Source organism: Coffea arabica, chromosome 2c, assembly GCF_036785885.1.
Source record: "Coffea arabica cultivar ET-39 chromosome 2c, Coffea Arabica ET-39 HiFi, whole genome shotgun sequence".
NCBI classification, from domain to species: Eukaryota; Viridiplantae; Streptophyta; class Magnoliopsida; order Gentianales; family Rubiaceae; genus Coffea; species Coffea arabica.
The window spans coordinates 10,482,798-10,498,847 of NC_092312.1; the positions used below are offsets into that span (position 1 = coordinate 10,482,798).

The following is a 16,050-nucleotide window of genomic DNA, read 5'->3' on the forward strand; positions in this document are numbered from 1 at the left end:
CTTTTCAAACAGAAAGTCTAATGCTATTAATAGCAGCCATATAATCAAGAATTCTCATTCTTATGGTCCAATATTTTTCTCCCTCTCAGCCATATAATCAATAGTTCTCATTCCAAAATATGGACTTGATGCATAAGCACTCTCTATGATTCTATCCGCACAATAACACTAGTTTGGAAAGAAAAAGGAAAAAAAAGAAGAAGAAAAAAACCGATACTCTGCTATAGACCACCAATCTTGAGTGGATTGTATTATGTTAAAATATGGTAGCGATTCACTACATAAGAGTTAATCCGAAATCTGAACCTTAATTACGTTTATTTATACAATGGTTTTAGTACGAGCTAAATTCACTTGTCCTATCCGCGTTTTATCTTGTGTTGACAACTCATCGACCTTCAACCACTGAAATAGTAACATCATTTATGGAACCATTGAATGCTGAAACTCCTGCTTGAAAATGATTATATTCTAGCAAGCTCTGAAACGTAAACTTTGGTTGTCTTGGTAGAGGAAGTCCCATTTCGCTCTCTGAACCGCTTAGCATGAGAACCACATTCGACATTGTAGGCCGATCTTTAGCATGGTCTTGAGCACAAAGGAGTCCAATTTGAATGCATCTCATTACTTCTGATGGGGTGCAAGAATCAGCAAGTGACTGATCCAGCAATTCTGCAGCTTTACATTCATTCCACAATTGCCACGCCTGAAGAATGAATTGTTTCCAAGTAGCTATTTAGAATCCAATTCAAGTATCCAGATAATAGTTTGCCTTTCCGCTATATTCGTCTTGTTATCTTGATTCCTAGACAAGACAATTTTTATCTGATCTACCTGAGAGTAAATATGTGAAATAAAATATGCATTATGCACTTACATAACCAAGAAGGTTCAAGTACTTTTCGTGAAAACCAAGCCCCGTGTTCTTCTTGCTGCTGACAATCTCTAGTAACAAAACTCCAAAGCTATAAACGTCAGACTTTTCTGAGAAGAGGCCTCCCATGGCATATTCGGGAGACATATAGCCCCTGCATTACATTTGAAACATGAAAGTTTCAATGGTTTACACCTATATTTATGCATATATATCTCCATGCAATGGAAATGAGTTTTACCATTATAACCAAGAATCAGGCAGGCATGCTTTGTCTGCTACGGGAAGATCTTGTCATGCCATGCCAATAACAAAGGTTAATTACAGTTTACCCCCCAAACTTGGGATAAAGCAACACTTTGCCCCCCCTAAAAACCCACTTGGATCCTCGGTGACATGCTTTCTATGCCAACCCAATGCCACCAATATTGTTGCTCCAAGTGTCATATTATTATTTACACTTTAATTTTCTAATAATTCAATTTGGTTTGGTTTAACACAAGTGTAAATAATAACATGACACTTGGTGCAACACTGTTAGTGGCATTGGATTGGCATAGAAAACATGTCACCGAGGATCCCAAGTGCTAAAAACCAGCCAACTATTAGACATGACATCTCCTTCTAAAATTTGACAAGATATAAAGGAGGGATATTGGTTAAAATATCTTTAAATAAAGTTGAAATTCTACCCACTTCCATATGAAAAGCTGGAAGAAAAATATCACACTGAGAAATATACCCGTCGTGAAGAGCGTGAGATTTTAATATAAATACATATTAGTATCTCAAAATACCCAAGTCATGGATATAGTCAAGACACACAAAATAAGTATAGGAATTAAAATTATTTAAATGGTGGATGACAGCGTTAAAAAAACCAAGTTGCAATTGTATTACAGGAAACAAGTATTAGCACATACCTGTGAGATACTATAAACTAAGTTGACCACTAGAAAAAGCATAAGATACAAAATTATGCAACTAGTATAGATATAGTCGATTGACAAAAATACATTTGAGATATAAGCAGTGCAATTTTGGTGCTTTTGCACTAAACATTGCGTTTAAAAATTCACCATTGGCCAGGTTATAACTTTTGCTTTAAATTTACTATCTTCATATTTTAATACAAATTATTTTAATATGAATCTTGATAAAGCGATTCCAACTTTTTCTTTTTTTTTTGGTATTATTTTTATACTATAAATCAATTACAATGAATGAGACAGTGTATAGTACAATTGGGAAAGAATTGAATAGAAGAGCTGGTTTTATCTCACAAAAAGCAAACTATGATTAAAAAAAAATTATGAAAAACTTATATGAAACTACATGAGATCTTTTTTCCTTTATAATTTCTAAAGAATTATATTGAAACAATATTGAAGCATTCAGAATGAAGTATCTTTGATTTTAGAAGAGTTTATGTCTATTTGAAATAGACTTTTTTTTAATAATATAAGTAGGAGGGATTGAATCCGAAATCTCTCACTTATACTCCCCCTCCCTCCCACATTTGAAATAGGCTTCATATTGCCAAATAACAAAAACAAAAACAAAAAAAAAAAAACCCAAGAAACGTTTTTTTCCCTAGGGGTATTATGGTCATAAAAAAGTAACATCATGTTGTTGTGACAAATAGTTCTAATTGCGTTAGTGACCCAAAAAGCAAGTATGTGAAGTTTAGGGAGGGCGAAGTGTTACCGAAACCCAAATTCAGGCAGTCAAGTGTAATTAACTAATTAATTAAATTTACATTTGCACGATCAACTTATTCAATTTGTTAACCAAGGATTTTTTTTTAAAAAAAAAATCCAAAAAGAAAAGGGCAGTTGCGGCTACCTGCCCGCCACAGACAAAAAGCACCAAAAGAGCAGGGGCAATTGCATCTACGAGGATGATTTTACTGGGGCCCGGGTAGAAAACGACTTACATTGTTCCCACCACTCTGCGGGTATTAGCTTGTTCTTGTGTAACTCGGAAAGGTCGTGCCAGCCCAAAGTCTGAGATTTTGGGGTTCATGTCATCGTCCAAGAGAATGTTGCTGGCCTTCAAATCTCTGTGAATGATTCTCAAACAAGAATCTCTATGGAGGTATAGAAGCCCTCTGGCAATGCCCTGAATTATGTGGAACCGTTTCCCCCAGTCTAGCTCCAACCTTCTTGTTCGATCTGCCCATTATCCACGCAGACATCTTAACGCATCAGAGAAAAAAAAAGGGCAGTCCACATGTCATTAACCCCCACCCCCACCCCCCCCCCCCCCCAAAAGTGATCTTCAATCATCAATGAAAAGTAGAATTATACCCCCAGTGATAACAACAATGGTAGTAGAATACACGAGTAGAAATCAAGCTTGGATGGGGCCTTGATATCGGTCGAGTCAGGACCTCAAGGCAGGGGATAGGGAATTGAGGAATCATGACCAATAATGTAAAATCCCATTATAAGTTTTGGGAAAATCTAGGGAGGGAGTGCATATACGAAGAAACTGACGACATAAGAGGTCTGCTAGTTCTATAATTCTGACCCTTGAAAGTTGAGGTGGTGCACCACTATAAGGTGGCTCCACCCTGGGATTCAGGAAGCGCTTGAGGTTACTTTCACTTTTTTTGTTTTGTGATTGTCTACGCTTGTTTAATGTTCATATAATCACAGCAATTTTAAACGATCGAGACTCGATTGACCATTGTAGTTGCTAGCCTGAAGTTAGAAATGCCAAGAGAAACTTTAAGTTGAAAATATTTCAGCGAGGCAGTAGAAGAAGATGTACCGAAGAGGAATGTGTCCAAGCTTCTATTTTTCAGGTATTCAAGAATTACTATCTTTTCTTCTCCTTGAATGCAGCAACCCAGCAGCCTTACAAGGTTCCTGTGCTGAAGTTTAGATACCAGTATGACCTCATTCTTGAACTCCTCCATGCCTTGCCCTGCGTGACGTGAAAGCCTTTTCACAGCTATTTGCTGTCCATCTTCTAATTTCCCCTGCATGGAATTCAGCTTCACAAATTACTGATCAGTTTTATTCATGCCTTAGGTTAATTTTAAATGTCCAGATACTTGGTCAGATGCTTGGAATGATAATTACCTTGTAAACTGTGCCAAATCCTCCTTCACCTAACTTGTTAGCTTCACTGAAGTTGTTGGTAGCTATTTTTATCATATTAATATCGATCATCGAAAGCTCCGACGAGGACCCCCTGGCTAAGGCAGGTCCTTCCTTGATATCCTCTCGTGTAGTCTCTCTCAAAGTACCCCTATTCCCGGACAGAAGGAGACCGACCACTCTGCAGTTTTTTCTGAAGCCCTTTATCGTGCACCAATTTCTTGTCTCTGAATTTTTTTCATTGAGAGGTGTGTCTGTATGCATAACTGTTGAAATTTTAATGATAATTGCATAAAAGAGCAGCAATGATTAACTTTTCCTGAGTTGTTGACATCAGTTTGCTTGAGATTCGGAAGGGAATGGTTAGATTTCTGGCTGGGGAAGGGGAGGTTAAGTCTATCTTTGATACTGATTTGCAGCTCAATGATCAAATATATTAGTTTGCAGTGCATTGCTGTCAGTATGTTACCAGAATAGCTCGGAACATGCTGAGATTAATTGATAAACATGTTTACCTCTTCTCTTTGCTTTCCATCTTTGAACACGACATATTGACACGACCAAGAGGAAGCCGACTGCTATAGCTACGCAGCTGATGATGACCTTGGTATATCTTCTTTTTACTCCTGAAAATTACATAAAACAAATTGTGAAGAATGGGAAAGCCGTATTATGCAGTAAAAGTCCAGACTAGACCTCAGTTACCTAGCTCTGAATTAGCGACCCGAAGATATAGATCCTCTCCACCGTACGAGGATTGCCGAATGTCCACAAGCTCTGTTACCCAAACCATACACCCGATTCCATCTGGATATGCATATGCCAAACAAGAGCAGTTACTCAGGCACCATTGGCTACACCCTTGGGCATCTTCATTGTAAAGAAACAGATGATGATCTGGTAATTTCATCTGAATGAGCTTCCAGAAGCCATCCGGTTTAGATGCTTTAGATGTTAAGTTGCTACTATTCGTACTGCACATCAACTCTGTACGCCGCAAACATCCACTTGTCCAATTTCCCTTACTCCATTCCTCATTTGACAACGGAAAGAACCCTTTTAGGCACTCACAAGTTGGAGATCCACTGCTGCTACAAGCACTGAAGGGTCCACAAGCTCCATATACATCGCATGGAGTTTGAATTGCTGCCCAAAGCACCTTCCATGGTACATTTTGTCCTTCCTTATGCATTACCTCCATCACACCTGTTGGTGAGACAACCAAATTTGTAATGTGTGGCTTGTTGAAAAGGTTGAAAGTCAGAGATGGTTTTCCCATCTGATTGTTTTGAGTCAGACTTACTCCACTTCCATACCCACTATCCTTAACTTCTGCACCAATGAACTTCCATCCATTCCATGGACCTGATCTCCAGTATGGTTTTGTACCATTCCATGTGAAAAGCTGTGCTGGTTTGTCATCTGAAAGTCCAACAACAAACTTTCCAGGTGCTGGATCGTTCTCACTTTGCCAAGCTGTCAAGAACAATTTCTGTCCACTCCTGCTGCAACATCCAAGCGGCATGGTTGCTATAAGTGTATCAGAGGGATCAGAAAAGCTTTCCCATAGAGTCGCCCCTAAAAGGTTATCTTTAAGGATGAAGTCCCCATCATCTTGAAGCACCGCTATAGAGCTATTTAATGGGACAGAAGCATTTGTTGACCAGACACTGTTTTGCTTTCCATCTTCAACCTTTAGATTCCCGTCACTGCTGATTATCAGCCTTGAAGCCAAGTCACTAGCTGAGAGTGCGTTTCCTCTGTTTGCAACCCAAACAATTCTACGATCAGGACCAATCTTGTACCAGATTCCAACATACAATCCACTTGAATTATCTGGACTGAAGAATCCTAGTTCAAAGATTTGCCCAGCGGAGATTAGAGTTTGTCCAACCTTGAGTGGTTGGGATGGAGTTATGGTGTCATTTGATGCACAACATGCCGGAAAAATGAAGAGGATGTTAAAAAGCACAAGAAATGATGAGCTAAAGATATCACTGTACTTCCCCATTAACTGTGCTCTATGTTTTCTGTGCTGTCTCTCTAGGCCAAAGGAGTTATAGGACCCCTTTCTTCTTCCTCTCTTCTTCTTTCGCCTGACACCAACCTGACAGACAATGAACTTGACTTTTTCATTCCCTTACGGAGAGGGCAAGGTGGCTTAATCGGATATCATCTTGCAGTCTAATTCTGTTGTTATGTCAATAATTATGATTTGACTCAATCCCTTCCCAGATAATGTTACCACAAGTTCCTAAGCAGCTGCACTCGTTCCATTCAAAGCAAAAATATGAAAAAGCTCTAAGTCGACCAAAACTTCAACTTCTAACAAATCTGCAGAAATGTTAGAGCACAAATATAAGTATCTATATATGTACAGATATGCATATTATCCGTATGTGTGTGTTTGTTTAGATATTTTCTGATGATGGAACTCGGAAGAGAACCACAGAAGAAAGAACAGCAAAGAAGAGGATGGGAAACAAGCGGACAATTTACGAGCAATACTCCCAGTTGACCATTAAGACTTGGCCTTTAAATTTCAGAGATAACGGATGTTTCCTACTTTCCCCTAGCATCGTCAAAGTTGGACTGCTGAAAGGTAACAAGTCGGATGTTTCCTTTTGTTGTTCAACAGTCCAGTCGTTTTATCGATCTCGAATGGCAGAAAATGGGTTCTGACTTCCAGTCAACAGAATAATACAAAATATAGGATAAATTATTATTTACTAGCGGTGGTGTTTTTATATTATCACATGACCCTTTTAACATTCGAAACTATTCGAATAACCTCTTGTAATTTTGTGTAAAGTAAAAAAATAGACGAAAAGCAAGTGAAATTATGGCGATTGATCCAAATGTTTTCTAAAATTGCGCGTGCTAGTATTATAATACCCACTTGACTAGTCGGTTGTTTCGCATATATTTTCATAATTTTCTTTATGATTTTATGCAAAGTGTCGCACCCCACTTTTGAAAAATAGAAAAAAGGTGTTTTAAAAAAATAGATCTTTTTTATTTTAGAAATAAATAAAGAAAAATGGTCTCAAATAGAATTTAGCAAATGCGATGGTTGGGCCCAGGTAATAGTCTAAAAGGCGTTTTTAAAGAAAAAATAGAAATCGTCACTTCGTACTGAATTTAGGTGTACCAAATCACCCAAGATATATTTTAAATGAGAAAATAATAAAAATCCTTTTAGATGACTCCAAATTTTTGAAAATAAAAGAAAAGAGTTCGTGAGTCATGTTTGAAGAAAGGAAAGGCAAAAATTTGATCTAAAACACCCTTTCAATCTAATCAAGGTCAGTTGCGAAATTTAGTCGAAAATTTTCCTAATTTAACATATAAAACTTATCATATTTTGGATGTTTCTATATGGATGCAAGTCTAGACATAAGGACTATTGGGAGGGTCGAAATGTTTTTTCAAAATTTAATTGGTATCAATCACATTAATTGTGATGCCCAAGGATGATTTTTCAAAGATGTCAAGAAAAATACAAAAAGATAAGACTCAAAAAAGGAAATTATAATATTTAGATAAATATACATGGTCTAGAAAAAAGGAATGCATCATGACGGGTATGGAAAACTGAAATTCATGACTCAATTTTCCTACTTAAAGAAGAGTAATAGTGTGATAAAGGTAAAAGTTATACTTGCCCATTTTCCATATTCAGAGGGTAACTTTTTTAATCTAGTTAATCAAATGGACTAGCCTACTTTTAATTTCTTAAAATAAAATACAATTCTAAATAATAGGGTCCAAACATATAGAGGATAAGGGAATAAAAGTGGGGGAAACGTCATGCAAATTGAAAATAACCTAAAAATACGAAAAAATACATGAGATGCAATAAATGCCACACAAAGTATGAATCTACCACAAAAACGGCGTAAAGGGTCTAGCACTGAACTAACCAATTTCTAGAAGTTCTTACTAGCGTTAGACTAGTGAGAAATCGGGAAGAAATGTCACGATTAGTATTGGACTAATGTGGTGACGTCATGCATTTATTATAAATAAACAAAACATATAAAATATAATTAAAGCAAATAAACACATAAAACATATAGAATATGTAGAGCACATAGCACATAAACATAATATCTAGATGTAAAACTATAGAGAAAGCTAATAAACATATAAGCATACAAGCAGACAAACATGTAAGTAAATAAAAACTAACTATTTCATTCGGGATCCTAACTACAATTTAGAAGGGGAATATTTGGAAATAATAAATCTATCTATTATATTTATCAAACTAATTATATTTTTGATAAAAATAATATCTATCTATTACATGGTCTAACTAAGTACATTATTTGGACACATATCTATTACAATTTGACATTTAAATATCTCCCAAATAATCATCAAAAATTAAATAAAACAAATGAAACTTAAATGGATAAAATTAGTAAATGAGAGAAAAAGCATTCAAAACATGCTTCAAAATATGCTTCACACATAAAAAAACTTCAAATAATAATAAAAGGACCTCTCTTGAAGTAGTGGTTAAATGAGGTAGAATTTGCCCTATTTATACTTCAAAACCAATAAAATAGTCAATGCACCAATTTAATTAACAATTTAAAAGAAAATGTAAATAATATAGCAAATTCACTTTATTTATTTCAAAGAAATATGAATGAACATAAAATTCGTAAAATTTACTCATTAAATGCATTTAAATGAAGCATGATTAACAATTAAAGAAGACAAACAATAATACTTGAGAAATCAAAACCATTAGAGACCTAATTGCAAAAATCAAAAAATTTTTAGGAACAAATTATAATTTTGAAAATATAGGGGTCAAAATTGAATAAAAGATAAAGTTTAGAGACCAGAATGAAATTAAATTAAGGTCCTAATTGAAAGGAATTCGAAATTGTAGGACCACAATAAATTTACTTAAAAGAGAAGGGGCCTAATTGTAAAATTTTGCTTATGGTTTCTTAAGAAAACATTATTGGGCCATTTTATTTTATTTTGGGTTAAAAATCTCTTCGGCCCAAGACAAAAAAAGTATCCGCCCATCATTTTTAAAAACCAAATCCAACAAAAGAAATATTGGGCCTAACATCATAGCCCATATGCAAACCCAAACAAAACAAGCCTTGGCCCTGTTTCCAAACCCAAAAACATACCCAATTTACATCTTAATTGATCAAACATAATAGGACAAAAAAAAAATAATTGGAGCAAAAATAGAAGAGAAAATATCAAGAATTTTCCGGCCGTCGACTGCCAAAAACTGGAAACATTCAACCCAAATTGGCTGAAATATCGCCGGAAGTCCTTTTTTCTAACTTTTGAGACCGGATCTTTTCATATAAATGCTTCCCATGATCTCATGAATTGATTTAAATATCAAACAAGACCATCAAACACTATAAATTATGAGAAAAATGAGATCTACGGCACAAAACTTATGTAATGACTTAAAATCTCATAAAAAGCGTTAAATCCACTGAGAGAAAGGGTTATAATTACCTAAATATGTTTGAGGACTCTAAACAACGTGGAGAAACTCAAAAAAAAAACAGCTCCCAAATGCGGAAAACGAACCAAGCAAGTTCTTGCTGCAGTGGTCCAAGTGCTCAAATTCAAGGGGCTTGCAGACGTTTTTGCAGGGAATTTTCAAATAACAATTTCTCTCCTACAAGCTTAGATGGTGCAACAGCAAATATTCCGCCAAACAGATGTCAGATCAACTCGAAAAGTGTAGACGAACAGGGCTGTTCGGTCAGCCCTGGCTCAATTTTTTCTAAAAACAGTTTGGAGGAGCAAAGTTTGGGCAGAGATTTGAAGGGTTTATGTTGGTTTTTTGCGAAAGTTTTCAACATAAAAGTTATTCCCCTCTGTCTCATCAAAATGAAGAAAGAAAAATCACTCGAATCCGATCTACAACGAAGGAAAAAGCCCCTCCAAACTAGGCTGGTTCACCAGCTTTTTTCCAGAATTTTTGCAGGTGAAAATTTTTTTTTTCCTCGCTTTTTCCTCTCTCCTAGATCCTATGGCGGCTACCTTTTTTTCCTTTTTCCTCTCCCCCTCCATAAATACTCTCCATTAGCCTTTTAAATGAAACAAAACCTCTTAAAACCCTAAGAATAATGGTTAGATGAAACCAAGGTTTTGTGGCCATATTTGGTCCATTTCATCTTGTTTTGCCAGCTGTTGCTTGAGAGATTTTGGGTGATTAGGTGTCCAAGTACTTGCTAAACTTGGAGGGAAAGAAAACAAGAAGCCAAAACGAATTTTAGTTGCCTAAAAAAAAACAAAAATCCAGCCTTCCTCGTTGCTGGTTTGCTGCAGAAATGGAGGAAAAACAAGAGGAAAATCAACCTTCCTCGTTGCTGCGCGAGATTTTTTTTTCTTTTTTTTTTTTAAAGAAAAACAAAGAAATGGGTTGATGGGCCTCTTTTTGTTTTCTTTTTCTTCCAAGTTTTTTGTGGGTTTTGTTTGAGTTTTTATGAAGTTTTTGCTTGGGCTTTGTTTAAGTTTTGGATTGGATTTTGTTTGGATTTGGGGGGAATTTGGTTGGGTTAAAACAAAAGAAACTCTACTATTTTTCTAATTTTGAAAATTCCATATTTCTTTTCTTCATTTTCCAAACAAAACAAAAGAAAAATGATTTTACTAAAAATAAAAATAAAAATAAATAAATTATCAAAATTTTTGGTGTTTACACAAAGTGATTAGCTCCTCATTAAGTTTAGTACTAAAGTAATAGTAATGCTAAAAGAAAAAACTAAAGCAAGAGTAATAGTAACATTTCAACTAAGGACGTTAAGAAGTATTGGCAAAACCAGGACCTATGGCTAGTGGAGGCAGCATTATACACCTAACAATATGTTGTTATTGTGCAAAGAAAATTTTGATTAAAACTTATGTATTATTGTGAGCTTTTTGGTGTTGTAAAAGTATTGAAGTTATTTCTTATTTGAGTAGTAATTAATTTTGTGTTTTAATAGCTTTAAAAGATTAGTAATGTAAAAGAGAATGTCCAAAAGAAATTGGTTGTTTAGGGAGATCATGCGAGGAGAATGAGGATTTCTTATAATATAGTGAGGCAATGTAAAGGGAAAAGGATATTTTTCAAAATTAAAGAGGTGTAATTATGATAAAAAAACATAAGAATTTGTAATAGTTTTGAGGCTATTTTTTAAATTTTGTAAAGTTGAGGAGGGGGAATTGCCCACCCTCAAAGCGCAGTGCGGCTCTACCACAAATTTTTTTTTTGGTAGGAAAGACTTGCATAAAATAAAAGGAAATGTTACAACTTAGCAATGTATCTGGGGAAATAGACTCCCCTCAAATCATCAGACAAAATAGATCCTAAGCTGAGAGGACAGGAATCTAGAAGTGAAAAAGAACACAAAAGCTTTTCACCCAACTTTGCTAGTGCATCTGCTCCTCTGTTCGCCTCTCTGTAGATGTGCTTCACTTGCACTTGCTGGAAATTAGAGAGAAGGTACCTGCAATCATTTAAGATAGGGGCAAGGTCATGACCTTCAGGAATTGAAGCGTTTAGCATGTTAAGGACAACTTCACAATCGCATTCAACAATCAAACGTTGGATATTCAATGATCTTGAGATTTCGAGTCCATCTCTGATGGCCCAACATTCTGCAATCAGATTGTTGGTGAGGCCGAGCTTTTGAATCGACCCTTTAATCCAAGTACCATGATGGTCTCTTATCAGGGTCCCGTATCCATCGAGGCCAAGATTGGGTGAGCAGGATCCATCAAAATTCAGTTTAAGCCATTCTCTAGATGGTGGAGTCTATCCAATGAGGGCCTGGCTTTTGGGTAGGGGAAGGGGAGAACGGCTTGGATCAATAGCGACAAATTCAGCAGCTAGATTTAAAGCCTGAATGTAAGGGAATTTCCATGCTCTAATGGGTTCGGACAAAAATTTGTTTCTATTGTTCCAAAGTACACAACAAGAGAAAGCAAGAATGACGTTCCAAGAAATGGAACCGTAGAGGGAAGGGGAGGAATTTTCGCAATTTTGAAGGAGCAAAATGTTAAAAGGTATCCAAGGGTGGTGAAAGAAGGAAGGCTGTATTTTATCCCTGAACTCTAAGGCTCGAGGACATCCTCTCACCACATGATCAGCATCTTCTAAGAAATGGTTACAGAAAGGACAAGAGATGTCAGGGATAATATGCCGGTCGAAGAGGTGTTGCTTGGTGGGAATTCTCTGTTGGGCTAACAACCAAAGAAAATGTTTATATTGAACCGTTTCCTTCAGTCTGTTCATAAAATTAAGAACAAAGAAGTCATATGAATACTTTGAAACCTTAAGAACAATCATGTGGCAATAGAGAAAAGGGTTAATCACATTTTATCCTTTTAAAGAATATCCCATTTTTCAGTTTATCTCCTAACCTTTAATTTTGCTCACTTAAACCCCTTTAGAACAAAATTACCTTTGCATTATTTTGACTTTTCATTTACCTTTTTTTCCTTTCTTTTATTTTTTTTCTCTTTCTTCTTCATTTAATTCTTCCTCTTTCCCACAAAAATTTTCACCTTAATGATTGAAATTAAAAAAGAGAAATTACAGAGATCTATCTTCTCCTTAAATGATTAAAAAAAAATTCAAATCACTTTCCTAAAATACAATTTTTTTAGCCTTTCAATTCTTTTAATTTTAGTTTTTCCTCTTTCCTTTCTAGTTTCTCATTTTGTTCTCAAGAAAATATCTTAAGATGAAATTGTGACATGATTAATAATCATCAATTAAAATTTGTGACATGTGGCATCATACAAAAAATTAAAATTAGTTTTTGATACTTTTTAAACCTTCACTCAGAAATATGCAATTACAAACTCAAAACAAAAATTTTCGTTGAAATGGAATTTCTATTAGGAATGATGAAAGAGAGACGGAAGAGAAAAAAATATAAAAGAAAGGAAAACAATTTCATCTTATGATATTTTCTTGAAAATAAAACAGAATTTTGATATCATTTCCTTGCATAATTCTATTGTTATGTCAATAATAATGAGATCACTCAGTCCCTACCCAGATTATCTTGAGCACAAATATGCTATTAAGTATTGACTCGGTTGGTTCCATAAAAGATAATGCCTTGATCTCTGTTACTTCTAAGCTTAAGCATCTGTTTCAGAAAGGAACCTGCACCGTCCTAGTTATTCACTCTGTCGACCAAAATAAAGAGTTAGTGACGTGTATAACAGCTAGATCAGGCATTCAAATCGTTGAACAGGGAAATAAAATATCCAACATATAGATTCTTCCATCTTATGATAGGAAGAGTAAAACAGAATAAAGAAAAGCCAAGACAGAGGGCGGATATGAATTACTGAACAATTTACATAATATGTAGCTTAATTAGTTGAGTCGTTGACCATTGGTTACTTGGTGTTTAAGCATGGCAAGTTATAGGTACCTTCAACATTATTAAAGTTGGACTGGTGGAAGTTTACACTTGAACAGCAGTCTTCAGCTTCATGAATTGAAGGTTGCTTGTAAATTGGAACTGTTTCCTTCGTAGACAATAATCAAAAGAGCTTCTGTAAGAGCTAGATTTTTTTTGGATAAATTACTTATTACCCCGTGATTTTATATAATACCAGATGATCCCCCTAATGTTTTAAAATAACCACATAACCTCTCTGTGATTATATATAAAGTGAAAAAATGGATGGAATGCATAATAAATTAAGGCATTTATATCAAACGCGCTTTAAAAGTGCATATGATAAAATCTTAATATCCATATAACCTCTTTATGATTTGTATAAATATTCACTTTACCTCCTGTGAATTTTGCATTTGTCTACGTAATCTCCCTATACTTTTATACAAGATGGTTAAACCATGATTGATTTAATATTTAAGTAAGGATACTATTTAAATATTAGAGAGGTCATGTAGCAATAGATGAAATCATAGGGGGTTGTATGTAATTACCCTTTTTAATGTTTTATCTGATGAGAGGAAATGGGAACTTTTACGTGCATGATTTCCATGCAATTTGCAAATTGTACACTGAGGATGCTAGTTGAAAATGGAGGTACTTAAATTTGATATGTATTTTTGGCCAGCCCTGAATTTTGTGAAGTAATTTGTTTATCCACTGAATGCCAGTTTTCAAGGAGTAGAAGAGATCAGAGTGATTGTTATTCGGATAAATATTGAAAATTTTTGTTATTTGATAAATCAATCATGGTATCTGATGATGGGCGCCCTAAAAACATGAACGCTCAGTTTTCCCCTTACTTGGTGCTTTTGTATGCTGATGGAACATTTAAGGGTTGCTTGTTTCACAGATTGGAATCAGAAATGGAAATGGAATCATAGACTCTGGTTTTGGAATTAAACTTTTCATTCTCGTTCGGTATCTTGATTTTTGTTCGGTGGGTGGTGTCACATCTATTAATGTCCCATCTAAGACACCTAAACAATTCTATTTTAACAAAAATAAAAAATGTAAAATGAGTTAAAATGTCTATATTGGATAGTTTGGATGAAAATATACATTTTATTAAATGATTGTATTTTAATGTTTGAATTACCTTAAAACATTTCTATCTCTCATCTGTGCAATCTTCGATAATAGGCTCAGACTTCTTAAGCAATATAGTATGCAATTTCAAAACTGCTAGGAGGCAAAGATTAAATTGACGACTCACTGTTTCTCTACTTCTTCAAAATAGACCACAAATTGTTCTACTTTTCTTGTGGTGAGCCAAAACATATACAAACGTGGCAACAATTTCTTCTATTGACATGTTTCTTGTAGCTTTCAAACCTCCAGTGTCTCTAATCATTTCACATAATATCCCAAATGTTCGTCTATCCATATGAAGTTCACTAACGCAATAAGCATCACTCTCCCTAGTCAAATTGAATAAGTGTTGCATGCGCTCAGTGACTTTTTCTTCTTTTGATTTTATTTGGCGCCTTGTACTTTTGAGAGGAATGAATATTAACTGGTACCACATCATAAACAGTGCAATAACAACCATTATCATTCCCGATAAAATTTGGCTTTGCTCTCGATATTTTTTGCTTTCGATATTTTTTGCGTCTTCTGTTTTCAATAGGCAAACGTGACATCTTTGTCTACATAACAATATGACAACCAAACGTAAGTTTTCGCCAAACTAGATTACGACATCAAAATCTTCAAATGCATTAAATATCAATTGATCTTATTAAAAGGGCCTAGACATGCATCATACATCCGTAACCACAATGATGTACATATATAAATAAGCATAAACAAATGAAATTGATGGTTGAAACTCGAAATCCTAATGTACGAATAACTATGAAACTGAAAGGTATTCAAGCAGACAATTTTACAAACAGGTACAAGGCAACCAGAAGCCCACCCAAACTACACCAGTATTCATGGAACAAATAACCAAAAGATCAAGAATCGATTGACCCTTTGTTTCTGAGCTTCCATTGAATGCGTAATTCAAGAAAACACATTAAAAACATAAAAATGACAAATCTAGTGACATTAACATTTATCTCACCAAAAAAAGAAAACAAAATAATGTATTTGTTGAAGTACATGAATTAAATTACATGTATTACAACAAAATACATGGATTAAAAACATGTATTATTCTCACCAATAATAATGTATTTGTTGCGGAAATAATGTGTAAAGTACTAAGTAATCTTCTTAATTAATTTCTCATTGCGTTTTGTGACAAAAGAATATGAATTCATGGAAGGAAGACTTTTTTGCAAAATTTTATGTTGTGTAGCGTGAGTGGAATAAAAGTGAGAAGGTGATGGGTCCAGAGTATAGTATTTTGGTCCAGTTAGTGTTATTGTGTCAGATTCCCTTCTTTATTTTTAGCTAGCCAGTGAGTAGTCTAAAAAAACAGAGAAGAAGGAAAATAAAAGCTTGCATACAGAGAAGAAAATTGCAGAGGCAAGGGAGTTTGTAATCCACTTACTTGGGATCAAGGAATTCACCCTAATAGAAGACTCTTCAACTCCAGAATTCCCTATCCAGGAAGATTCGAAACCCACTGCTCTTTGTCGCTGTCCAATTGGTC

At 35.0% G+C, this 16,050-nt stretch overlaps 1 protein-coding gene across 5 annotated transcripts; it reads right to left on the reverse strand.

Annotated features, from left to right (window-relative positions):
• Positions 1–226: 226 nt before the first annotated feature.
• LOC113723881 (G-type lectin S-receptor-like serine/threonine-protein kinase SD1-29) lies at positions 227–10,361 on the reverse strand. Of its 5 annotated transcripts, none has more exons than XM_072074285.1 (8): positions 9,487–10,360; positions 4,687–6,315; positions 4,497–4,607; positions 3,964–4,235; positions 3,650–3,875; positions 2,811–3,048; positions 878–1,028; positions 227–706 (listed from the first exon to the last, which is right to left on the reverse strand). In XM_072074285.1, exons 2-8 carry the CDS (start codon positions 5,990–5,992, stop codon positions 389–391), a joined length of 2,622 nt encoding a protein of 873 aa, XP_071930386.1. In that variant the 5' UTR covers positions 5,993–6,315; positions 9,487–10,360; the 3' UTR covers positions 227–388. The 5 variants fall into 5 exon arrangements, with proteins under 5 accessions (XP_071930386.1, XP_071930387.1, XP_071930385.1 ...); XM_072074286.1 differs by having other exon boundaries at positions 3,650–3,860; positions 3,964–4,247; positions 9,487–10,359; XM_072074284.1 differs by having other exon boundaries at positions 3,964–4,247; positions 9,487–10,359.
• Between the last annotated feature and the right edge of the window lie 5,689 nt (positions 10,362–16,050).

What these genes read in the sequence shown, in the direction of transcription:
- LOC113723881 (XM_072074284.1), bottom strand. Translation starts at nt 5,992, where the DNA reads ATGGGGAAGTACAGTGATATCTTTAGCTCATCATTTCTTGTGCTTTTT. An exon ending in GATTTGGCACAGTTTACAAG is followed by an intron (nt 3,876 to 3,963) that starts GTAATTATCATT and finishes TAATTTGTGAAG; the next exon opens with CTGAATTCCATGCAGGGGAA. An exon ending in ACTTGAACCTTCTTGGTTAT is followed by an intron (nt 707 to 877) that starts GTAAGTGCATAA and finishes TTCATTCTTCAG; the next exon opens with GCGTGGCAATTGTGGAATGA.